The 26,509-nt window shown below is 49.6% G+C and overlaps 1 protein-coding gene across 4 annotated transcripts in view; it reads left to right on the forward strand.

The window, feature by feature from the left end:
• The window catches only part of SNX29 (sorting nexin 29), a 599,088-nt gene that overhangs the window by 503,887 nt on the left and 68,692 nt on the right, over positions 1 to 26,509 (forward strand). For all 4 annotated transcript variants that reach the window (XM_061402536.1, XM_061402537.1, XM_061402539.1 and 1 more), the window contains one exon: positions 25,940 to 26,079. In XM_061402536.1, the coding sequence (XP_061258520.1) occupies positions 25,940 to 26,079 (140 nt within the window). The remainder of the gene's footprint in view (positions 1 to 25,939; positions 26,080 to 26,509) is intronic.

The following is a 26,509-nucleotide window of genomic DNA, read 5'->3' on the forward strand; positions in this document are numbered from 1 at the left end:
GGTGGTGGCCGGTGCTCAGCCATCTCCTGGGTTGTCTGGCCACAATCTCTTAACATCATTCCGCCACCTCCTCACTCCCCACCCCTCCCCATGGTGGGCAGGGCACCATCCCCAGCCCACTGTACCAACGGGGACTCTGGCTCAGACACTGCTCCGGGGTTCACCCTGATCTAGCCCAGGAGTTCTTACCCTGAGGTCTGAGGATAAAATCCAGGCCATCAATGAACAAGGATCACAGCTTTATTTTCACTGACACATAAAGTTAGGCTACAAACCATAACAGTAGTTGTATCATCTGTGACTTTGTCCCCAGTAGAAATCAAGTGTATTATCCAGTCACATGACAGTTGTTGCAGATGGCTCTCTGTCCTAAAGCGCATCACCACTTTAAAGGTAGTGATCAGACCTGCCACTCCGTCTTGTTATTTATGCCCCAGCAAAGAAACACCTGGATTTCCCAGGTGGCTCAGTGGTAAAGAATCCATCTTCCAATGCGGGAGCCGAGGGTTCAATCCCTGGGTCTGGAAGATCCCCTGGAGAGGGAAATGGCAGCCCACTCCAGTATTCTTGCCTGGAGAATCCATGGACAGAGGAGCCTGGCGGACCACAGTCCATGGAGTTGCAAAGAGTCCCACGTGACTTAGCAACTAAACAACAGAGACGCCTGCACTGCTTATCCCAAATGTGACAGCTGTGCTTAAAATGTATGTGCTTCTCTTTTGAATTCTGTGTATCTTGGTTCATGAATTTCAAAGCATAGTTCTGACAAGGGGATGGCAGGACTTCCCCCAAGGCCTCAGAGAGAGCCTTGCCAGTGTTCCCCTCACGTCCCCAGGGTCTCTTTCTCGCTGCCAGCCCCGTTTCTCCCAGTCCTGGTGGAGGGCCACCCTGCTCCTCTGCTGTTTTCAGCAACCTCACTCTTTCCAGGCTCTTCCCCCATCCCTTCCCAACCAAGTTCCTTTTTTGTACAAGCAGGTGCGGCTAAATAATTAATAGGGTGGGAAAACTTGTTGGAAATAGTACAGCTCATGTTTATTTTTAAGCAGCTGAGTTATAGAGCCCTGCTGCAGGTGCAGTGCAGGTGGGGAAAGTGTCTTTGGCTAAAAAGAGGCACTATGAGGTTGACGGGGGCTGCTGCGTGCAGAAGGCAGAGAATTTTTGGATAGGCCTGGGCCCTGGGAGAGTTGGGGGGTTTGGGGACAGGTTGGGGCTCCAGCATGAGAAACCCAGGGAAGGAGTGACCAGAGCAGTGAGTGCAGGGTGCCCAGGAAGAACCACAGGTGCAGTGAGGGAGTAAGCAAAGACCCTCCCAGACTGGCAAAGGCACGAGAGGAATTTGGTTTATGTGGTTGGAGAGAGCAGGAATGGATTGCAACCTCAGACATCGCTGGTCCAGGGCTCAGAACCATCAGAACTGGTCTCTCTCTCTCCCTCCTTCCCTCTCTCCCTTGCTTTCTCTGTGCTGGCTTCTTCCTTGACAGGTGTTGTCCAAGACAGACCTGCTGGCAGTTTTTAGGCGTCTATCATCCTGACAGCAATCCCAGAAGAAAGAGCTGTTTTTCCAGCAGTTCCAGCAAAAATTCTGAAATTAAATTTCATTAGTCTGTCTGGATGATGTGCTCATTCATTTTTTAAGATAGCTTTAATCTACTTCTTTTGTCTATAGGTTTGCCTGTTCTGGAAATATTATCATATATAAATGGAGTCATATACTATATAGTCTTTTGTGACTTCACAGAAGAATGTTTTCGGGGTTCGTTTGTGTTATGTATCAGCACTGCATTCTTTTTTTTTTAATGTATTTATTCATTTCATTTATTTGGCTGTGTTGGGTCTCAGTTGCAGCCGCGGGATCCTCATTGCATCATGCAGGGTCTTTCACTGCGGTGAGCAGGCTTCAGTGGTTGCAGCAGGCAGGCTGTCTAGTTGTGGATTGAGGGCTTGGTTGCTCTGGGGCAAGTGGGATCTTAGTTCCCCGACCCTGCATCTCCTGAATTTTAAGGCAGATTCTTAACTGCTGGACCAACAGGGAAGTCCTACCACATTCCTTTTTACTGCCAAATACTGTTCCATTATGTAGATATACCAGATCCTGTCTATCAACGCAACAGTTGATAGATACTTGGCTTTCCACTTTCTGGCTATGATGAATAATTCTACTATGGACAAAGCTGAGCTGGGCATATATTTTCCTTTCTCTTTCGTTTCATATTCTTGTTTCATTTCATTCCACCCAGGAGTGGAATTGCTAGATCAGATGGTGATTCTGTATTTCACACCTTGAAGAACCGTTTATTTTCCGAAGTAACGCACCATTCTATATTCGCATCAGCAGTGTATCAGGGATCTGATTTCTCCAGATTCTTACCAACACTTACCATTATTTGTTTTTTTTAATACACCATGATGGGTATGAAGTGATATCACATTGTGGTTTAATTTGTGTTTCCCTGATGACTAATGATAATGAGCATTTTTTTTCATGTCCTTATCTTTGTATCTCTTCTTTGGAGAAATACCTATTCAGATGCTTAGCATTTTAAAGTTGGGTTGTCTTTTTATTGTTAAGTTGCAGTAGATCTTTATGTGTTTTAGATATAAATCCCTTATCAGATTGATGATTTACAAATATCTTCTTTCATTCAGAGTTGCCTTTTCACTTTCTTGATGTTGTCCTTTCCAGAAAACAAGTTCTTAATTATGACAAAATCCAATGCGCTTATTCTTTCTTTTGTTCCGTATGCTTTTTGATGTATATAAGAAAGCTTTGCCTAACCACACAAAGATTTATTCCGGATTTCTTCTAGCAGTTTTATAGTTTTAGTGCTTACATTTAGTTTTGTGATTCATTTGGAGATAATTTATGTGGTTTTAAGAAGTGGTCTAATTTCAGATGGGAAACAATGGAAACAGTGACAGACTGTATTTTCTCTGTTGTTGTTCAGTCACTCAGTCGTGTCTGACTCTTTGCAGCCCCATGGACTGCAGCACACCAGGCTACCCTGTCCTTCACTATCTCCTGGAACTTGCAGAAACTCATGTCCTTTGAGTCAGTGATGCCATCCTGGTTGAATGGCATCTCATTCTCTCTTGTCCCCATCTTCTCCTGCCTTCTGCCTTCTCCCAGCATCCCATCTTTTCCAGTGAGTCAATTCTTTGCATCAGATGGCCAAAGTATTGGAGTTTCAGCTTCGGCATCAGTCCTTCCAGTGAATATTCAGGACTGATTTCCTTTAGGATGGACTGGTTGGATCTCCTTGCAGTCCAAGGGACTCTCAAGAGTCTTCTCCAACACCACAGTTCAAAAGCATCAATTCTTCGCTGCTCAGCCTTCTTTATGGTCCAACTCTCAGATCCATACACGACTGCTAGAAAAGCCATAGCTTTGACTATACAGACCTTTGTCAGGAAAGTAACATCTCTGCTTTTTAATATGCTTTCTAGATTTGTATTAGTTTTTCTTCCAAGGAGCAAGTGTCTTTTAATTTATTTAAAATTTAAACATATTTAATTTATTTCCTTGGGCGCCAAAATCACTGTGGATGATGACTGCAGCCATGAAACTAAAAAACTGCAAGGAGATCAAACCAGTCAATCCTAAAGGAAATCAACCCTGAATATTCATTGAAAGGACTGATGCTGAAGCACCAATACTCTGGCCACATGATGAGAAGAGCTGACTCATTGGAAAAGACCCTGATGCTGGGAAAGATGAAGGCAACAAGAGAAGGGGGTGGCAGAGGATGAGACGGCAAGATAGCATCACCCACTCAATGGATATGAGTTTGAGCAAGCTCTGGGAGATGATGAACAGGATAGCCTGGTGTGCTGCAGTTCATGGGGTTGCCAAGAGTCGGACACAACTGAGCAACTGAAGAACAGCAACAAATTTCATTCTTTGATGTGGGTATCCAGCTGTCCTAGTACCATTTGCTGAAAAGATAGCCCATTCCCCCATGCCGTTGTCTTGTCATCCTTGTGGAAAATCAATTGACTGGAAATGTGAGAGTTCATTTCTGGACTTTCAGCTTTTCCCCATTGATCTAAATACCTATCCTCGTGGCAGTACCATTCTGTCTTCATTACTGTAGCTTGTGTGTTAAGTTTTGGAATGGAGAAGTCAATCCTCCAGCTTTGCTCTTTTTGTTCAAGAGAGTTTGGCCCTTCTGGGTCCCTTCACCTTCTATGTGAATTATTTATTTATTTATGTGGCCGTGCCAAGTCTTAGTTGTGGCGCATGGGGTCTTCAGCTGCAGCATGTGGGATCTAGGTCTCTGACAGGGATCAAACTTGGGCTCCCTGCAGTGGGAGCACGCAGTCTTAGCCTCTGGAGCACCAGGGAAGTCCCTCCATATGAATTTTAGGCTAAGCTTGTCAATTCTGTAAAAAAAAAAAAAAAAGCAACTGGAATTTTCGTAAGAAATTTTGTTGGATCCGTAGATCAATGTCAGGACTCATCATCGTTATAATAGTAAGCCTTCCTTTTTATGAACATGGGCTGTTTTTCATTTATTTAGGTCTTCTTTGGTGTCTTTCAACAATGTTTTGTAGTTTTTGGAGTACACGTCTTGTGTTTCTTTTGTTTCTGTGCTCATTCTTTTTTTTTTTTTTTCCTGGTTTAGATTTTTTTTTTAATTTTATTTTATTTTTAAACTTTACAATATTGTATTAGTTTTGCCAAATATCGAAATGAATCCGCCACAGGTATACCTGTGTTCCCCATCCTGAACCCTCCTCCCTCCTCCCTCCCCATACCCTCCCTCTGGGTCGTCCCAGTGCACCAGCCCCAAGCATCCAGTATCGTGCATCGAACCTGGACTGCCGACTCGTTTCATACATGATATTATACATGTTTCAATGCCATTCTCCCAAATCTCCCCACCCTCTCCCTCTCCCACAGAGTCCATAAGACTGATCTATACATCAGTGTCTCTTGCTGTCTTGTACACAGGGTTATTGTTAACCATCTTTCTAAATTCCATATATATGCATTAGTATACTGTATTGGTGTTTTTCTTTCTGGCTTACTTCACTCTGTATAATAGGTTCCAGTTTCATCCACCTCATTAGAACTGATTCAAATGTATTCTTTTTAATGGCTGAGTAATACTCCATTGTGTATATGTACCACAGCTTTCTTATCCATTCATCTGCTGATGGGCATCTACGTTGCTTCCATGTCCTGGCTATTATAAACAGTGCTGCGATGAACATTGGGGTACACGTGTCTCTTTCCCTTCTGGTTTCCTCAGTGTGTATGCCCAGCAGTGGGATTGCTGAATCATAAGGCAGTTCTATTTCCAGTTTTTTAAGGAATCTCCACACTGTTCTCCATAGTGGCTGCACTAGTTTGCATTCCCACCAACAGTATAAGATGGTTCCCTTTCCTCCACACCCTCTCCAGCATTTATTGCTTGTAGACTTTTGTATCGCAGCCTTTCTGACTGGTGTGAAATGGTACGTCAGTGTCTGTGACTAGAGGGAACTTGCAGTTGCTGGACCTGTCTCATGTGAGCCTGCTTCTGTGGCTGGAGGGGTGGGTGATGAGGGCAGCCCTTCCCTGCCTCTGAACTGAAAGTGAGGAACAGGAGATCTTTGAAAGGATTATTTTAGTCTTAACAGAGCCATGGAGGGGATGGTTGCTGGACAGGCAAAAGTAAGAAAGGAGAAAAGAAGAAAAATTACCTATTATAAATTCTTACAATCTCAGCCTCAGTAAAGCCATCTAAAGGATATAGAGGCAGTGGAGCCAGGATTTCAAAGGCCATTGTCCACTTGATTACCCCAGGGAAGAAGAGATGAAAAGAAATCTCTGAAATCCAGGGCATCTTAGCATACAAAGGTTTGTGTTTTTTTTTTTTTTGAATCTTCTGTTTATCAAAAGCTTAAGACACAGTGGAAAAGACCCTGATGTTGGGAAAGATTGAGGGCAGGAGGAGACAAGGGAGACCGAGGATGAGATGGTTGGATGGCATCACCGACTTGGTGGACCTGAGTTTGAGCAAGCTCTAAGAGATAGTGAAGGACAGGGAAGCCTGGCGTGCTGCAGTCCATGGGGTTGCAAAGAGTCAGACACAACTGAGCGACTGAACAACAAAAAACATCAAGGCTTCATCAAGGGCTTCAGACAAAGCTGGTTTAAGAGCCTCAACTCTGGTCAGTGAACGGTAGTACTGAAGAGTTAGCTGGGGAGATGAGGGTCTCCTGCCTGGAAAACTTATACTAACCACACCTCCATCCCTGACATCGCACCAAATCCAGCCAAAACCCACTCATCGCTCCGGTCTCTTTCCTGAGGCTGATCATCACAACACATGTTAAGTTCCTTCTAATCGTCCCTCGGACACCCCACTCCAGTACTCTTGCTTGGAAAATCCCATGGACGGAGGAGCCTGGAAGGCTGCAGTCCATGGGGTCGCTAAGGGTCGGACACGACTGAGCGACTTCACTTTCACTTTTCACTTTCATGCATTGGAGAAGGAAATGGCAACCCACTCCAGTGCTCTTGCCTGGAGAATCCCAGGGACGGGGGAGCCTGGTGGGCTGCCGTCTATGGGGTCGCACAGAGTCGGACACGACTGAAGTGACTTAGCATAGCATAGCATTTTTTTAGAGCATGAAGACCGTATTTTGTGTACTTATCAGCCAGTGGGGATAATTACTATGCTGAACCCGTAGGTTATTTGTGAGAATTAAATGGCACAACGGGGAATATGACAATGGTCTCAGCTGACGCAGACTGAGTGCTCACTTTGTGCCAGGGCTGCAACTCCTGCCATCGTCATCCCTCTCGGAGATGATAAAGCTGAAGTAACTGTTCCAGGGCCACAGATCTAGTACATGGTAGGGCTGGGCTTCAAACCCAGGTGGTCTAACCAGCTTAGGTTCTTCACCACCAATTCAAAGCGCTGGTACAGGGCATGGCACAGAGCAGCAAACCCTCAGTTTATGCTGGATTCTGTGTGTGTCAGAGGAGGAACGTCTTTACTCCTGTGCGGAGTTGCTGGCATCTGTGCACTGGCTCTGCGGTCCCAGGGCTGGACACCGGTGACCAGGGTAGAACAGAGGCCTCTAGCTCATCCCTTTCTCCACACGTTAGTTGGGGCAGAACTCGCTGCTGCCACAGATTTAAACCCCGCACTCTCAGTTTGTTCCCTGTTGGTCATTCATATATATGACTCTCTGGGAAGATCCCTTGGAGGAGGAAATGGCAACACACTCCAGTATTCTTACCTGGAGTATTCCATGGACAGAGGAGCCGGGGCTGGGTGGGGGTGGTGGGCGGGTGCAGGGTGAGGAGGGGAGGGGGCGGAGGGCTACAGTACACAGGGTCACAGAGAATCGGACACGACTCAGTGACGCAGCATGAGCACCTTGACTCCTGGCAGAATCAGTTTCTCCTTTCATCATGTCTCCTTAGCTCTAAAATCCTAAGCCATTTTTTTACATCACGTCTTTATTTATTTTATTTGACCACACCACAGGTCACGTGAGATCTTAGTTGCCTGACCTGCATTTAAACCCCTATCCCCTACAGTGGAAGCACTGAGTCTTAACCACTAGACCACCAGGGATGTCCCCCTTGTTGGTCTTAGTATCTGATATTTGTGGTCAGGAGTGCCCCCCACCCAGAGTATGAGGATCAGACCCAGTAATATATGAAAACTGTTCAACCTTGAGCCCAGCAGGGAGTGTGCTCTCAGTCCATGGCTGCTCTTGTTATCACCAGCCTCACCATCCACATCACCCTCAACAGACAGAGGGGGCGCTGCTTGTTGAATCAGAGCCTCCCCTCGTTCCCTGGGTGCAGCCCCGACCCGAGACACTTCCGGGGAGCCCTGCAGGAACCTCCTTTGAAGACCCCCGAACTCCACGAGACTTCAGAAGGCCCTTTGGTTCCCAGGGGCTCTGAGTCGAGGAGCCTGGATTAAATCTTGGGTGCCAGGCAGGTCTGTGCTTCAGTGGCCCCCATCTGTGGGGTAGGGTAGGCCACAGCTGTTCTGCCATGAGCAGGTCATCTGAGGCTGGAAGGGAGAGGGACAGAGCACATCTTGAAGGAGCGTTCAAGAGAAAAAGGAGGAGGGAAAGGAATGGCCCCCAGGTCACCGCAGCTCTCCCTGCAGAGAGGCATGGGGAAGACACGCCAGCCCTGAGCCGCCCCCGCCCGGAACTGGCAGGGCCCACTCTCGTCCGCTGCCTGTTGGCCAGAACTTGTCCTGGCGCCCCGCCTCCCTGCAGAGGTGACTGAGGAATGTGGACCCTGTGGATATTTTGTGAGCACCAACTTTCTGTGCTGTACCCTTAGTCACCCCTGGATCCCAACTCCTGGCCCCGCGCCTCGCATGTCATGTTGATTGAGTCACGGCACGATGACAGCACCCACTCGCATTTTACAGACACAGAAACTAAGACCCCGAGTCGGGGCATGTCTTGACTTGCAGTTCCTTATTTGACCCTGACTTTATTTTTCAGTTCATTCAGTTCAGTCGCTTAGTCGTGTCCAACCCTTTCTGACCCCATGAACTGCAGCATGCTAGGCCTCCCTGTCCATCACCAACTCCCAGAGTTCACCCAGACTCATGTGCACTGAGTCGGTGATGCCATCCAACCGTCTCATCCTCTGTCATCCCCTTCTCCTCCTGCTCACAATCCCTCCCAGGATCAGGGTCTTTTCCAATGAGTCAGCTCTTTGCACGAGGTAGCCAAAGTATTGGAGTTTCAGCTTCAGCATCATTCCTTCCAAAGAAATCCCAGGACTGGTCTCCTTCAGAATGAACTAGTTGGATCTCCTTGCAGTCCAAGGGACCCGCAAGAGTCTTCTCCAGCACCAGAGTTCAAAAGCATCAATTCTTTGGCACTCAGCTTTCTTCACAGTCCAACTCTCACATCCATACATGACCACTGGAAAAACCATAGCCTTGACTAGACAGACCTTTGTTAGCAAAGTAATATGTCTCCTTTTTAATATGCTATCTAGGTTGGTCATAACTTTCCTTCCAAGAAGTAAGCGTCTTTTAATTTCATGGCTGCAATCACCATCTGCAGTGATTTTGGAGCCCCCAGAAATAAAGTCTGACACTGTTTCCACTGTTTCCCCATCTATTTCCCATGAAGTGATGGGACCGGATGCCATGATCTTCGTTTTCTGAATGCTGAGCTTTAAGCCAACTTTTTCACTCTCCTTTTTCACTTTCATCAGGAGGCTTTTTAGTTCCTCTTCACTTTCTACCATAAGGGTGGTGTCACCTACATATCTGAGGTTATTGATATTTCTCTCAGCAATCTTGATTCCAGCTTGTGGTTCTTCCAGCCCAGCGTTTCTCATGATGTACTCTGCATATAAATTAAATAAGCATTGTACTTCAGAAAAGGAAACTCCGGAGACCTTGTCCAGTGTAAATAAAATTCCCAAGTAAATTTAAAATAATCCCTTTATCCTCCCAACGTCATCTCATCCATTTGGTTTTATGATACTGTGATATAATAAGGAATACATATTTGCTCCGTCCCTGGTTCCTGACAGAAAACTCACAAACCCCTTGTAATCTCCTGAGTGAGGTGAAAGGAGCAGCTTTTGTGACAATATTGGGTCTGACACAAGAGCTTCTAAAACCCTTAGAAATTCTGGCTCGGTAAGAGTGGGTTTTTGTATGGTAATGAAATGACCAGCGGCTGGAGTCCTTAGGTAGCTTGAGGATGGGGGGTGGTCCCCAGAAGGACCAAGGCGTGATTAGTAGGTTGGAACCTTTAGCTTCTGGGGAGGGAGAAGGGCCACAGATTAAGTTATCACTAGTGGCCGATCGTTTACTCAATCACTGCTGTTTAGTGGAATCTCCATAGAAATCCTCAAGCCTGAAGTTTGGAGAGCTTCTGAATTGACACGCATTTTGAGGTGCTGAGGGGCTTCCTTGGTGGCTCAGACAGTAAAGAATCTGCCTACCATGCAGGAGAACCAGGTACAACCCCTGGGTCGGGAAGAACCCCTGGAGAAAGGAACAGCACCCCACTCCAGTATTCTTGTCTGGGAAATCCCATGGACAGAGGAGCCTGGCGGGCTACAGTCCACAGGCTCCGAAGAGTCAGGCACGACTGAGCGACTGTCATTTTTGCACTTGAGGGGCTGGGAGGGTGGTGCACCCAGAGAGGGCAGGGAAGCCTCGTCCCCTCACCAGGACCTCGTCCTCTGCATCTATTCCATTCGGCTGTTCTTGAGTTGTATCCTTCGTGATAAACTGATGACAGTATGTAAGCTCTTTTCCTGAGTTCTGTGAGCCATTCTAGCAAAGTATCGAACCAGTCAAGGGTGTCGCGGGAACCACCGATTTATAGCCAGTTGGTCAGGAAATGGCACCCCATTCCAGTATCCTTGCCTGGAAAATCTCATGGACAGAGAAGCCTGGTGGGCTGCAGTCCATGGGGTCGCTAAGAGTCGGACACGACTGAGTGACTTCACTTTCACTTTTCACTTTAATGCATTGGAGAAGGAAATGGCAACCCACTCCAGTGTTCTTGCCTGGAGAATCCCAGGGATGTGGGAGCCTGGTGGGCTGCCGTCTGTGGGGTCGCACAGAGTCAGACATGACTGAAGCGACTTAGCAGCAGCAGCAGAGCAACTAACACTTAACTTAACCATTAGCTTGGACTTGGACTTGGCATCTGAAGCGGGGGCAGTCTTGTGGGACTGAGCCCTTGATCTGTGAGGTCTGATGATAATCTCAGGTAGTTAGTGTCAGAATTGAGTTGAGTTGTTGGACACTAAGCCCCTGTCCAAAACTTTTGAGAATTGGTTGTTGGTGTGGAAGAAAAACCTCCACACACTTGGTGTCAGAAACATTGTAGATAAAACAGTTTCAGTGTGCCTTAAACTCAGATGGCCTGGCCCTGACCTCTTCCTCCTCATCCCTCCAGTGTTGCAGCAGGCACGTGGTAGAGGTCAGTCAGAGTTTCTGAATCGAATGGATTTTTTGTAACCTGCCCCTGTGTAGACAAAGAACAGTGTAAGACAACAGAGTCCCTGGAGGTTCGCTGGACCTGAGTTCAAATTCTTTCTCCGGGACTTCCCTGGTAATCCATTGGTTAAGAATCTGCCTGCCAATGCAGGGGACACAAGTTCGATCCCTGGTCCCAGAAGATCCCACATGTCCCAAGGCACCTAAGCCCATGCAGCTTAGAGCCCACGCTCTGCAACAAGAGAAGCCACCACATGAGAAGCCGTCGCACCACAACTAGAGAGTTATCCCCACTCACTGCAGCTAGAGAAAAGCCTGCCTGCAGCAGTGAAGACCCATTGCAGCTAAAAATAAATAATTAAGAAATTTATTTCTCTGATCATTCTGTCATGACCACCGGCAAATTCATCTCTGTGCGTCTCCGTGCCTTTCCTGTAAATTGGAGACACCATCACCTCCCTGAGTAGTGTGTTTTGAGAGTTAAGAAAAATCCTGTTATTCTGAATGTCTAGCCCCAGGGCAGGTGTGCTGGGCATTCGGTTGCTAGCAGGGTAATCGAGGGAAGGAGTCCAGAGCAGGCCATCATGTGTAGCATAGCCCCAACCCTGCTCCGGAGCTGGGCTCCACCCCTTCCTGGGCTGTCTGGGTTGTTTCTCTGGAAAGGCGCTTGGCTCCCAGAAGCATGGATCCATACCCTGCCCCACCACCAGTAACATAGCTTGAGGGGACTCATTTTGCGGAGATCTGTGTTTGATGACCTGGTGATTTTTTTCCTCTGGCTTCTGGATGGCCTGTGGATGTATTTGATTTTGTCTGCACCATCATAGTCAAACATGTGAATTAGCTGCCAGCTGTTATGAGAGCTGAGGGATTTCCCCTAACAGCCTAGGTTGGCAGCTTCCCCTGAAAGCTGAGGAGTGGCCCTGCAGGCCCCCAAAGTCCCCTTGCAGCGGCATGCCGAGCATCCTGCTTCTCCAATGTCGCCATCACCCTTGGGTCCCGCACATCAGGCCTGGGCCCTAGAGGGTGGAGTGTGCGCCCCTGGTCCCTGCTGTGTGGTCGGGGCCGGGGTGTTGGCATCTGTCTGCAAACTCTCGAGAGGGACACAGCCACCTTGCCACCTTCTCTTCATTGGCTTTGAAGCCTGCTTGTTCCTCCCAGCCATGACCCGCCCCCGGAGGGGCCTCCATGGGGGCGTGATGTCTGGGCCCAGCGAGAGGAAGACCGGCCCTCTAGTCAGTTCCTATCCTGACACTACTGCTCCTTAGCTGTGTGATCCTGGGCCTAGCACTTAATGTTTTTGAGCCTCATTGGTGAAATGTTGGGGTCAGAAATAACACTCATAACCATGTCTTCTCAAGTCCTGGCATTCGACACGCACTGCCTGGCATTGTTTTGGCTCCATTATGCCTCTCTCTGCTCAAACAGCCATTTCAGGCTGTGGCATCAGCAGTTAAAGATTTATACTGGTTGTAGAGACTACAATTAAGACAGTCAGAGACGGCTCCACACAACGCTGCTGTTGCTGCCATTAAAACTTTCTCTAAAGCAGACCCTGTGTGACCATCATACTTGCAGTGAACTGTGAAGTGGTCCAGGGCATTGCGGGGAAATGGCTGTGTGCGTGCCATCTGTCTGCCCAGCAATCGCTGTGCTGTCTGGGGCCCCCGCAGACAAAACAGTTGCATAGAGCGGTTGAGAGGGAGGGGAGTGAGACCCCACGGAGCCCTCAGGGAAGACTGGGACATAAAATACATGCAGGCACTCTCAATTTCTGGTCTCAGCCTCTGAAATTGTTGGAGTTTTTCAGGGCAGGACACATAGGAACCCAGGATCCCACGAGGGTCTTTGGATCTGATGGACGGAGGTCCTGGCATTAAACAGTTGCAGAAAGAGGAAATACATCCCTCCTCTCTGATTTTCCTCTTTGGACTTCCCAGACAAAACAGCGAGTTCATGCTGTTGCCCAGCTCCTGACGCACGCATCTCAGTGTTCACTCTGAAGCCCTTCTCCCATCAGCTCTTCTCACCACCACAAATAGCTGCTCCATTGTGTTTGGCTCAGAGCTGGAAATGTGTGTGTTTCCTTCCAGAATATGTTGCACTAGTCATGTTTTTAATTTACTTACATGGCATAGTCCTAGCCTCCATCCTTTCACTTTTTTGACTCAGCCTCCTGTTCAGCTCTATTCATGTGGCCACGTCAGCCTGTCCTTTGCTTCTGTGACTGTTCAGTGTATTTTGGGGAGGACACAACCACCACATTTCACTTGTCCTTTACTCCGGAGATGCCCCCCAGTGGCTCCTGACTGGTCCCCACTCAAAACAGCACAGCCATTGGTCTCCTTGTCCGTGACCCTCAGGGTCCTGTGTGAGAATTTCTCAGGATAGGTGCTCAGGGTGGAATTGCAGGCTGTGTAGTGAACTATAGGACTTCCCTGGTGGCTCAGACGGTAAAGCGTCTGTATATCTTCTATTTATTTTTTCAATTTTATTGAAGTATAGTTGATTTACAGTACACTGGGTCATATAGTGTACTATATTTAATTTGACCAAATTAATTTGCCAGCCTAAAGAATATGGCTGACGGACCTGAATCGTGACAGCTTCGAAAAGGGAAATGTCTGTGTATTAAATGTCTACCATGGATTGAGAACAGCTGCAGTTTTTGTTTTGCAAACATCATCTCATTTGATCACATAATAATCCTCTAGGTCCTGTGTGCTAGTCACTTCAGTCATGTCTGACTTTTTTCAACCCCATGAACTGTAGCCCACCAGGCTCCTCTGTTCACAGAATTCTCCAGGCCAGAATACAGGAGCATGTTGCCATGCCCTCCTCCAGGGGATCTTTCCCACCCAAGGATCAAACCCACATTTGTTAATGTCTCCTGCATTGCCAGGTGAATTCTTTACCCACTGAGCCACCTGGGCTGTGCTGCACGAGTGGAGAAATTGAGGTCCAGAGAGGTGGAGATAACTTGCTCAGGGGTCGCCCAGCTAAGCCGTAGCTGGGGCTGAGCTCAGCTCTGAGTGATCCTTGTGGACACACCATGCTGCTTTCCTAAATAATCCCGGGTCCTAGGTCTTCCTTCCATAAATTTGTGGAAAGCATTCTAAGTTACGGAGCATCTCATTAGATCAGACATCTGAAATTGTGGCCTGTCTTCTGTTTTGTTTGATCCACCTGGACTTTAAATCTTTTATGGTTTTCAATATTTAAAAATCTGGGATTTCACTTTTAAAAAAATCTAGGCGATCTGGGAACAGTGGACCCACTTCCCCACGAGGCAGCAATTACTGGGATTAAAGCTGCGGCTGTGTCTTTCCTGCTGACCTTGTCCCCACTGGCACCTGTCCTTACCTGTGTTACCCACTGGCCCCTCCCACACTGGAGCTCACAGCTCTGGGAAGAGACACCTGCATGTGGATACAGTCTTTTTTTCCCCCCACTCTTGAGTTTTTCCCAGTGAATGCATGAACCAGCCTTTCCCCCATCCCCACCTCAGCTGTCCAGCCTGCAGGTTGCCTTGGCTGCAAAGTCAATAACAGAGAAAAATGGGCTTTGACTGCGACAGAGCCTTCTGTTCTACTGCTAGGAGATCATTTGTCATGTCCTATCTAGGACCCAGCCTGTGCCAGCGTCACGGAGCGGGGAAGAGACGTTGCAGGCTGTTTCCCGCCTGTGGGCGGACAGGTCCCTGTATCCAGCGCTTCTTGAGCCGCAGAGGCTGCTCTAAAGCTACTGTCCGTAATCCCCCTCCTACTGACGGGCAGGTTCCAATGATGGAAGAATGAGACTTATCCAGCCACAATGCATAACGCTGTGCCACAAGGGGAGTTTTTAGAGCTCTGGTATCTGGTTCACCCCATGTGAACCGCAGGGCTACTCTGTTTTTTCATTCCTATGTTCAGCGAAGCTGTAGAAATCCTGCTGTTTATGAATACGTTGACCCTAAGAGCCAGGACAGCATCACAGTTATGAGCTGAACTCAGACAGACATGGCCCTACAATCCCAGAGCTGTTCCTCCCTAGCTGGGTCACTGTAGGGGAGGTACTTAATTTCTGGGAGCCTCTGTTTCTTCATCTGCATAATGGGAATATTAGTATCTAGTCCATAGAGCTGTCGCAGGGGTCCGTTGAGGTAATTCAGGGGGACACTCCACATAGTGCTCAGCACACAGAAGCTTGGCAATAAACGGTATCACAGTAATTACTATGATGATCATTCTGAGAAGTGCGTGGGAGGAAAGTGTAAATGCACCTGGAGCCCTGGAGGTTGGGGTAGGGGTTCTGCTCCTTTTGTGAAATGGAGACTTGCTTTGTTCCTTGTGTTTGCAGTCCAGGTGTGGGGTGGAGCTCCCTTCATTGCGGGTGGGGGTCGGGATCCGCCTTCTCTTCTGACATTTAGCGTAGTTCAGGTACATCACGCGAGTGCCGTGTTACACTCTTCAAACTCTTCCGCGTTGTGTTCCCTCCTTGAGCTGCCCAGCCCTGGGGGTCTGATCTGTTTTCCCCATTTCTGAGTGAGGTATTGTGAGCCATGAGGCTTGTCCGTAGCCTCACTGGGGGCTTTCTGAACAAGAGGAGGAGTGTCTCCTGGATCAATAGGAAGTGCAAGCTTAGATTTGGTGCAAACCCTAAGCCCCCTGGCGTTTTTCATGAAGGAAGTGTGGGGAGGACTTTGGGGTCTGTGGTGTCTTCTGGAACCTGCCCTTTCTCTTCCCACCACAGGCAGCGTCTCAACCGGAAGCCCTCAGATCCTCGGGGCTGCCGGCAGAGTCACGCATCTTGCTGTGTGTCTTGTGGAAACTCCTATTTCCACAAGAAATGGGAAATATTTTTTAAAATATTTTAAAAATAAGAAATATTTTTACTTATTTTATTATATTTTTATATGGTGAGGGAGGCAGTTCTGTTTTCAGTAGCCCCTTGCCTTCCCGAGGGAGTGTTAGCCTGTGCCACTGATGGAGACAGAGGAGCTGGCTTCACAGTCCAGGCACTGTAGCTCCTCTCCCGGGGATTAAACCTGAACCCCCTGCATTGGAAGGTGAAAGCGAAGTCTTAACCACTGCACCGCCAGGGAAGTCCTCATCAACTCCTTTCTGTTCCTCCCCCGAGTCTCGACTTCTGGGCCTCCTGAACCCCCACTGCGTGCACTTGGTCTCCCCCAGACCCTCTACACAGACTTCACGCCTTACCTCTCCAAAGCCTGACTGCTTCAGTCTGCACACACGCCCCACCCCCACCAAGAGGATGTCTTCCGACCCCCCTCAGGCACTCCATCTGGATTCCTTTCCTCCACCCGGCCCCCCACCGCAGACCCAGGCTGGAAGTGCCTGCCAATTCCCAGCAGCCCAGCCCAGTGGGCGTGCCACCCCCACTCCAGGAGCTCTCCTCCTGCTCTGCCAGTGTCGGCCCTGACCTCCTGGTGGTGTCTACCGAAACCAGGACTTGTCATCTCATCTCGGGGGCCCCCAGCACAGGGTCTGGCCCAGCAGTGTTGGAAGGGAGGGGATCTTGATGGCCACCTCCATGAGGGCAGCTGTCCCATTCACCTTCTCCAGCCCCTGCTCATCACGGGCCCTGGAATGAGGCAGGCATCCAGGGCAGGTGTGGATGGGCGAGTGGAGGACCCTCCACTCTGCCACTTGGTGGATGCTCAAGTGTATAGATGAGTGAGAGGCCGTTCATGCCTTTAGGCCAAGAACTAGGTGTTTTTCACGCGGACTAACTGGGCATGGCAGGGAAGGCTTCAAGTCAATGTTTGCTTGGGTGGATAACTGTAACATCCCGGGACTCAGTAAATGTTCCGACCGGGAGACGCTGACCCCCACGGGGCTATGCCTGTTTCCTGTCTGTCTCTGTTCATCCCAGCCCATCACCAGGCTACTTGGTAAATGGTGGCCAGGCTGAGTCACTGAGGGTAAAGTAATTCAACTAATAGGACTGTGCTCCCCTGGCCCTGCACATGGGGCAGTGGCTCTGGTCTCTAAATTAGTGGGTGTCTGTCAAGGCTTAGAACCTGAAATTCTCAGCAAGGATGCCTTAGAGACGCGTGGGCCTTCTTCACCCCTCGCCGCTCTCCCCTCTCCACCAAACTACTCTAAATAAAGGCCTCCTCCTCCCCGCTTTGTTCACATCTGGTCCTTCCAGCTGATGAAAGTGAAAGTGGTTTGTCGCTCAGCCGTGTCCCACTCTTTGCAACCCCAATGGACCGCAGCACTCCAGGCTCTTCTGTTTATGGAATTCTCCAGGCAGAATACTGGAGTGGGTTGCCATTTCCTTCTCCAGGGGATCTTCCCAAGCCAATTATCGAACCCGGATCTCCTGCATGACAGGCAAGTTCTCTTACCAGCTGAGCTACCAGGGAAGCCTGGTGATTTTCCAGGTCGTCATCCAGCTGATGATTACCTGGAAGAAAGCGTGGGAAACCAGACTCATTTAAACAACCAGGCCACGCCTACCTGTTTGGCCCAGATGTGAATGAACATCAGCACCTCTGTCCTGACCTCTGGGGACCCACTCATGGCGTACAGATTAGGAGAGCTTCCTTTTTTAAGTTGCGATTTTATTATTTCCGAGTTAGGCAAGTGAAGATATTTTGTGCAGTCTTGCTAAAAACACCCAATGAGATGCTTATCGAAGGGGCTCAGTGATGTTTGCAAAGCCGCTACCAGGGTCCTTCCTGCCTGGGCTTCATTGCTCTCAGAAGTCCCCGTCCAGCGTGTTTAAAGCAACAGCGACAGGCCCTTTCTCACCTCGGTTTCCCATTAGCAAGTGTGTGATGGTCTCCCCAGAACAGCCCTCCGGCTGTGGTCTTTGGACTCCAGGTGGTTCTCAGAGCAGAACACCCTTTTCTGCCTCTATCTTAGAGTAGAGGGATCTCGGCTTCCTGGGCCGAGTCCTGTCTCCACCCCTCAGCAGTCACGTGTCTGGACACTGCCCCTCGCCCCCACCTCTCTGAATGTCAGCTTCTCTCTCTGACATGGGGATACTAAAATGTATCTATCCCAGTGGGTCTGTGCGAATCCAATAAAGCATTTAATGTACTCAGTCTTCCCAGGTGGTGCTAACGGTAAGGAGTCCACCTGCCAGTGCGGGAGACCTGAGTTCGATCCCTGGATCGGGAAGAGCCCCTGAAGAAGGAAATGGCAACTCACTCCAGTATTCTGGCCTGGAGAATTCCATGGACAGAGAAGCCTGGTGGGCTACAGCCCATGAGGTCGCAAAGAGTCGGACATGGCTGAGCATGCATGCACACACTCAGAATGTTCAGTAAATGTTAATAGTAACACCTCCTCTTCCTGTTGCTGCTGATGCTACTGTAACTATTATAAATCCTGGGAAAGGCCTGCCTACCCCACTGTGCGCTTCCCACACACACTCCCCCCTCCCCACAGCAGACCTTGTGTGCATCTTTATCCTGTGTGTTCCTGGCCTCATCACACTTTTTGTAATGATCAGCTAGTCTGTCTTTTCCATCGACTGTAAGCTCTGTGAAGGCAGGATTCGAGACTGATTTATTCCTTCCCCTGTAGCGCCTGTCTCACAGCAGGCTATCTGTTGCATTAATGAGTGAACTAATTTGTGGCTGGATCATCGAGTAAATGAATGAATGACACCAGCCCATCAGGACGTCCCACCTGGGTTGTCGGCTCTGAAATAGATCTTGAAGTCATTCACTGATGCTGGGCTCCTTGGGAAACTAGTCCTAGAATTGTTCTGGGATTCTCCAGCCAGTGAGGCACTGTCAGATCAGCTGACTTGCCATGGCCTCTCTCGACAGGGCCCGATGCCCTTGATGGACAAGACCTTCTATATATTGTATAAATCACTGCGATATACTTAAATGGGAATGAAGAGGCACTCTGGAAGTGCAGACGGGTGGGGACAGTCCTCTTGGAGAGACGGGGTGTGGTTGAGGAGGCGCAGTTTTAAGGAAGGACCTAGGAAAGAATAGGCTGGAAAGTACAGGGGGCTGGGGGTCTGGTTCCAGGAATGGTGGCTCGTTGTCTTGTTCACATCCTTCCATTGTTTTAAAAATAGCTCTTCTTCATTTGATGGCGTCTTTATCTTCTTGAAGCTCAAAATAAAATTAACCTTTTCAGGAAGGAGAAAAAAAAATACCCCCATTAAAATAGTCCTGAGTATTCTTTTTTACCGTGAGGACTAACTGCCTTTGCTATTCTTAGTCCTCAACCATAACTGACAATAGCATTACGATAAGAGGGCCGGGCAAGATGACTGCAGGGCCACGGGCAGCGAGGACTCATTAAGCGGCCACCAGAGGCGCCTGGCACATTCCGAGAGTTGGGCTGCCGTCCAGCCCACTGCCACTGATGCTGCGTGTTGGCGGCAGCCCCAGGAGCACAACCATGATCCGTGGCCCTTTAAGTGCTGGCCCCTGTCCAGCGGGGCAGGCCCTATGTGGACGCCAGTCTCTTCCCCGGGGGCCAGCTGACCAACAGGGTCCCCAAAGGACCGGCTCCCCATTTTTGCTCTCTCGTTGTCTGCCCCTCACTCCCTGCCTGGGGGGAGTTGGGGACCAGGGAGCCAGCCTGCAGCCACTTCTCTCTATGTCTCTCCCCACTAGGGGGCTTGTCGTCTCTTGTCTGGGCTCATTCTCTCCGGTGGCTTGCCTTGTTTCCCCTAAATCCACCCCCCCACGTTTGTACGTTCTTACAGCAAGTGTTTACGGAGCTGCTGTGATCGCCTGGATGTGGGGTGTGTGTTGATGGGGTTGAGGGTAGGGTAACGTGAAGGGAGGTTGGCAGGGCAAGCTGGGCCATGTCGAGAAGGTTCATGTGAGCCACGCTGAGGGCTGCGATGTGCACCCTGGGCTAGGGGGGCAGAGTTCACAGGCATCTCTTTGCATCAGGCTGCCTACAGCCCATTGGCCACCAACAGTCTTTCTAAATGCACTTCCTGCATCCCACCTCCATCTGCGGCCTCTTTCACGGTCCCTGAGGCTGTGTGCGATCCAACCCCTGCTGCTCCAGTCTCGGCTCCTGGGAGCCACTCAGCCCAGCCCCGCCCCGCCGGCCTCCCTTGTGCCGCTCCCATAAACCGCACTCCTTCTGCCTACAGTCTCCACGTTGCTGTTCCCTCCGCCTGGCATGCCCTTCCTCCACTGAGGGCTCCCACCTAGACCCCTGATGGGTGTCTCTCCTGCAAGAGATGCTGAAGAGCCCCTTTAAGAGTCGGCTCCTCAAGTGAAACCCTGTCTGTTTCTCACCCGAACTTCCCTTGCGCTCCCCTGCTCACCTCTGGAAGGCGGCCTCCCAGCACTTGCCCTGCCTGGGCACTACTGTCTGCCAGTCTGTCCCCACCCCGTGCCCAGAGACACTCCCTGAGGAAGGCATCCTGGCTGAACATCCAGAGACATCAGCATCCATCGCAGAGACTGGCAGACAATGCTGGCCACCAGGCGCTTAGCTTAAGCTATCCCAAATGACATAGACACCATCCTTACCCCATTTTGCAGATGAGGAACCATAGCTCCAGTGGTTTAGCCGCTGCACAGTAGAGCCAGCAAGTAGCAGTGCAAGCTGTTTTGGAAGGTCACCTTGAATGTGATCACCTGGAACGTGATCGTCTCGCTGGGTGGATCTTGGATGGGTCTGTGGTGTCTTGGGCAATCCCATGTGGCACAGAGTTGGGTCCCCACAGACGCTGGCTGGGACGGTGGCCCTGTGCTTCAGCTTTCGAGGGCCACTTCTCAGGAGAGGCCAGGAACCTGCACGGGATGCAGCTCCCTCTGTCTGTGCTCAGTTATGTCCGACTCTTTGTGACCCCATGAACTGTAGCCCTCCAGGCTCCTCTGTCCATGGGACTCTCCGGGCAAGAATACCGGAGTGGGTTGCCGTTTCCTTCTCCAGGGGATCATCCCGACCCAGGGATCAAACCAGTGTTTCTGTGTCTCCTGCGTTGGCAGGTGGATTCTTTACCACTGCGCCACCTGGGAAGCCCCTACACCCTGGTGTTCATGTTTTTAGGCCACACAAGCCCACTAGCAGCTTGTGGTGAAAAGGCACCACCATCTGTACCTTTGGTCACTTCAGTTCAGTCACTCAGTCGTGTCCAACTCTTTGTGACCCCATGGACTGCAGCACGCCAGGCCTCCCTGTCCATCACCAACTCCCGGAGCTTACTCAAACTCATGTCCACTGAGTCGGTGATGTCATCCAACCATCTCATCCTCTGTTGTCCCCTTCTCCTCCCGCCTTCAATCTTTCCCAGCATCAGGGTCTTTACAAATGAGTCATTTCTTCACATCAGGTGGCCAAAGTATTGGAGTTTCAGCTTTAGTATCAGTCCTTCCAGTGAATATCCAGGACTGATTTCCTTTAGGATGGACTGGTTGGATCTCCTTGCAGTCCAAGGGACTCTCAAGAGTCTTCTCCAACACCACAGTTCAAAAGCATCAATTCTTTGGTGCTCAGCTTTCTTTATAGTCCAACTCTCACATCCATACGTGACTACTGGAAAAACCATACCCTTGACTAGATGGACCTTTGTTAGCAAAGTAGTGTCTCTGCTTTTTAATATGCTGTCTAGGTTGGTCATAACTTTTCTTCCAAGGTGTAAGCATCTTTTAATTTCATGGCTGCAGTCACCATGTATAGTGATTTTGGAGCCCAGAAAAATAAAGTCTGTCACTGTTTCCCTGTCTGTTTGCCATGAAGTGATGGGACCAGATGCCATGATCTTAGTTTCCTGAATATTGTTTTAAATCAGCTTTTTCACTCTCCTCTTTCACCTTCATCAAGAGGCTCTTCAGTTCTTCTTCACTTTCTGCCACCAGGGTGGTGTCATCTGCATATCTGCGGTTATTGATATTTCTCCTGGCAATCTTGATTCCAGCTTGTGCTTCATCCATTCCAGCGTTTTGCATGATGTACTGTGCATATAAGTTAAATAAGCAGGGTGACAGTATACAGCCTTGACAAACTCCCTTTCCCAATTTGGAACCAGTTTGTTGTTCCATGTCCATTTCTAACTGTTGCTTCTTGACCTGCATTCAGATTTCTCAGGAGGCAGATTAGGTGGTCTGGTATTCCCATCTCTTGAAGAATTTTCCACAGTTTATTGTGATCCACACAGTCAAAGGCTTTGGCATAGTCAGTAAAGCAGAAGTAGATGTTTTTCTGGAACTCTCTTGCTTTTTCAATGATCCAGCAGATATTAGCAATTTGATCTCTGGTTCCTCTGCCTTTTCTAAATCCACCTTGAACATTTGGAAGTTCACGGTTCACGTATTATTTTGAGCATTACTTTGCTAGCGTGTGAGATGAGTGCAATTGTGCAGTACTTTGAACATTCTTTGGCATTCCTTTTCTTTGGGACTGGAATGAAAACTGACCTTTTCCAGTCCTGTGGCCACAGGACTTTTGGTCAGAACTTCACTAATCCCGAGGGGGAATCTGATCTGAACCAGACTGCATTCAACCTGCTGGAGAATTGCCAGCTTTGTTCTAGGATGGACTCCACCCTTAAAAAAAAAAATTCCATAAGCAGTAGGCACATTTGAAAATTCAGATGTTCGAATACACACTAGGTATGAGGTAACACCAACACATTATCGTTCACCTTGTTAGAGGTGACCGCAGTGTTGTGGTACAATAGGAAAATGTTCTTAGTGTTTTAGAAATGCACCCTGAAGTGTTTAGGGGTAAAACATCATGGTAGCTATAATTTAAGACAGCTTAGCAAAAAGGTGAAAATGATGAAATATGGGAAAGGGTTAAGACTTTATTAGATAAAGGGTCATGAGGGTTTGTTATACCATGCGCTCTACTTTCTGCCATAATTTGAAACTTTGATAGTGAAAAACGAAATGACAGTCCCGGGAAAGACTGAGGTATTCTGAGATCTTTGCAGCCTCACCGCATCCTACTGAGTCGGTGTGGCCACTCAAGGCGTCCAGACCCCTAGGATGAGATTGAGATCTGAGGACAGTGTGTCCAGGCAAAGGCTCGTGGTCCGAGGACAGCCCGCACCATCCTAGCCCTATCCCCATCATTCCGGTGTGACCGGCTTCCTTCTGCTACAACCGACGGGCAAGTGCAAGTGTGAACTGTGTCTTGACTGGGAGACGCCTTGGGGTTTAAAGAACCCATAGATTTTTCTTCTGTAAATTGAAGAGTGTCTTCAGAATTGAAGGCAGCTCTCCTTTGCTCATCGGCCAATGACCTGGGACCCTACTGAGCTGCCTCCAGGTCCTGAGACCTTGGACAATTTCCCTACCCTTCCCGAGTCTCCACTGTGCTGGAAATATGCGGCGCTGGGAAAGCGCTGAGCGCAGAGCAGGCATGAAGACTCCACAAATACCTGTCTCTTGTTCTGAACAGCTCAGTAGAAATTGCTCAGCAGTCAGACTCAGATTGCTACCATGCAGGGTTTTATTAGAAGCTGGCTGGGGTTTCCTGGGACTGGAGAGCTCGAGGATTCAGTGCGTGGCAAGGATGTGGGATTCCTCCAGGTGGTAACCTTTCTGCCAAGCCCCTGTTGGCCCTGGGACCTGGGCCAGCAGAAGCCCTAGTGAAAACAGGCAGATTCGACTCCTGGGTGGGATCCTCTGACCTTCATTTGAGGGTCCTCCTGTCCTCCCCTCCCAGGACTGTATAGCCCAGCACGGCCCCACAAGCCGCACAGGGAGCCATCCCCACCCTCCTTGGTGCTCAGAGTGTTCTGAGCATCCTACCTCTGAAAAAGGAGGAATCCCCATGAGTTCTTCCGGGACTGCTGAGCCCCTTTCTTGCCTTCCTGCCGTAAAGCCTTTCAAGCCGTCCTTGAGGGTTTCTTGCGCAGATTACAAACCAGGCCTGAGTGGCTCCGTTCAGCATTAACCTGGCATCTAATCACCTTCCCAAGGCGGAGGATCTAATTGCTTATGATGGGTTGAAACTTGGAGACCGCGGAGCAGACCCAGGCATTAGACGGGTGAGCGGAGCCCGAGTGGCTGAGCTTGGGGCGAGGACCCGCGGTTCTCCTGGCCTGATGCCTCCTGCCCCCACTGCACGAGATTCCAGCCCCAACCTGGGACCGCTCTGGCAATCAAGTTGGATGGCCAGCCACAGTGTTGGAGCGCCATTTCCCCTGGAGAAACATCCCACTGAGGCACTACATCAGAGAGTGGCTCTGGGAGAAAAGACCTTGCTGTGACCTTGAAGCGGCCCCCAGGGGGCAACAGATGCTCTGTGTTCCTTCCTCCCTGCTGGCATCCAGAGGAGGGCTGCAGATGAAACTCAGGGCACCCCGTAAAATCTGAATTTCAGATAAACAGTGAATAATTTCCAAGTCTGAGTGAGTCCCAAATATTATATGGAAAGGTTTTATTGTATAGCCATACTTGAATACCGAAAAATTATTGAGTCATGAATTATTGAATATGGAGTTATGAATACTGAAAAATTCATTGTTTATCTGAAATTCAGATTTCACCGGGCATCCTGTCTTTTTATTTGCTAAGCCTGGCAGAACTTAAGAATCTCCCGGCTGCGCTTGGGTTCCTGGCAGGGCCTTGTCGGGACAGGGCTTGTCCTCAGGTGTCTCTGAGAGTGTGGGCGCCTCCTGCGGACTTCCAGAGCCCCAGGCTGGCTGGGGCAGTTGGCGAGGGGGGCGATGAGTGTCCTGCTTTTGGTGTGAGGCCTCGTGGGCGAGCAGCCCAGCCTCGCTCTGGGCCACCGTTCCCTCCTTTGTCATGTGAGACTCATCAGAGAGTGCGTCTTGTGTCCCTGTGAGGATGAGTAACCCTGTTCCTCCCATCCCTTTGCTCTGCTGTGCCCTGTTCGCCCCACTCAGCCTCCAGTCTGGAAGAAGCATCGCTTCCTCAAAGGAGGATGTCCCCCACCCCCAACGCGGGCTCGGTTTCCTTGTTCCAAACCAGCCCCCTCTCCCCCGCACCCCCCAGCCAGTTCAGAGGCATATGAGCAGGTGGGGCTCTGGGATCTGTGGGGCCCATGGCAACAGGCAGATGTAGGGCCCCTCATGCCGAAATTATTCAGATTTTCAACATGGGGACAGCACGTCACCACACGGGTCCAAGTTCTCACACTGGGGCACGCCTGGAAGCCAGCCCTGCCTACGAGGGCCAGGCAGACATGGGGGTGTGAGCCAGGAGGGTTCTGAATGTGGACCTGGGGCCCTGTGCCTGCCTCGGGGCCACACCAAGCAGACCCCCACCCCCGGAGTGGCCCTGGGAGTGGGGCCGTGTCACTACGTCTCCTAGTTTCTCAGAAAGGGTGGAATTTGTTTATTAATGAAATCTTTCTTAAATAGTGGTGACTGATTCCAATTTCAGAAAATTCCCGTGAAGGCAAAATTAAGCATCCCCTCTGGAGGGAGGCACACTACGTGTGATGAGTGACGCTGTGTGCTGACCTGTGTGGTCACTGGGTTTATTTATCTCCTCCAGCAGGGCCACCGCAGGGACCCTTTGTGTTCATGGTCTGTCCCGGATCCCAGTGCCCTGCTTGGCACATTGCAGGTGCTGAGATTTCATTCATTCCTGGGAATACAATGTAGGAAATTTCATGAACCTGCATTGCCCCCACTTAGCAGTAATAGTGGGGCTTCCCTTGTGGCTCAGATGATAAAGAATCTGCCTACAATGCAAGAGACCTGGGGTTTGATCCTTGGGTTGGGAAGATCCCCTGGAGAAGGGCATGGCAACCCACTCCAGTATTCTTGCCTGGAGAATCCCATGGACAGAGGAGCCTGGGCGATTACAGTCCATGGGGTTGCAAAGAGTCAGACACGGCTGAGTGACTAACACACACACACACACACACACACACACACACACAAACACACAACGGTAGTAGCATCATGAGCATCTCCCCTGTTGCTAAGTGTGGTCACACGTGTAAAGCCTGAGGCACACTTGCACTCGTTCTGGGTAAAGAAGATTGTTGGTCGCGTGTTCTCTGGGCGGTTGAGGAAAGCAGAAAGCATACCTGAGGATGCCTGTCTGTCTGTCTTCCCAGGACGCCAAGTTTGTGGAGGAACGCAGGAAGCAGCTGCAGACCTACCTGCGCAGCGTCATGAACAAAGTCATCCAGGCAGTCCCTGAGTTTACCGCCAGCCCCCAGAAGGAGACCCTGACCCAGCTGATGCCCTTCTTCGTGTGAGTACCGGTCACGTGCTCCACCCAGTGCGGCCTGCCTTCTCCTCTGAGGTTACACTGCGGCACCTGTCTGTGTCCTGGACACCCCAGGAGACCCGAGGGGGTGAGCCCGCAAGTCAGCATTGTTGATTCGAGGCTCCCCAAAAATCAGAACTCTGCAGTTTCGTCCTTTGGTACATTTTGATCGCAGGAAGGATTGCAGCCTACAGGTGTCCTGGAGTTAAAGTAGTCTCTCTCAGACTTTCTTAGCATGTCAACAGTGAACCCAAGGAAACTTCTTGAAAGACTCCCACTGGTGCCAACTTAGATTACTTTCATATTTGTATGACTTAAGTATAAGCCAACTTAAAACTAGGTACATAGACCTTGTTCTTACAGGTCGTATACAAGTAAAAGCAAAAAAGATGTTTACATATTAGACACTTAGAAC

Source organism: Bos javanicus, chromosome 25 (genome assembly GCF_032452875.1).
Source record: "Bos javanicus breed banteng chromosome 25, ARS-OSU_banteng_1.0, whole genome shotgun sequence".
In the NCBI taxonomy this organism is placed as follows: Eukaryota; Metazoa; Chordata; class Mammalia; order Artiodactyla; family Bovidae; genus Bos; species Bos javanicus.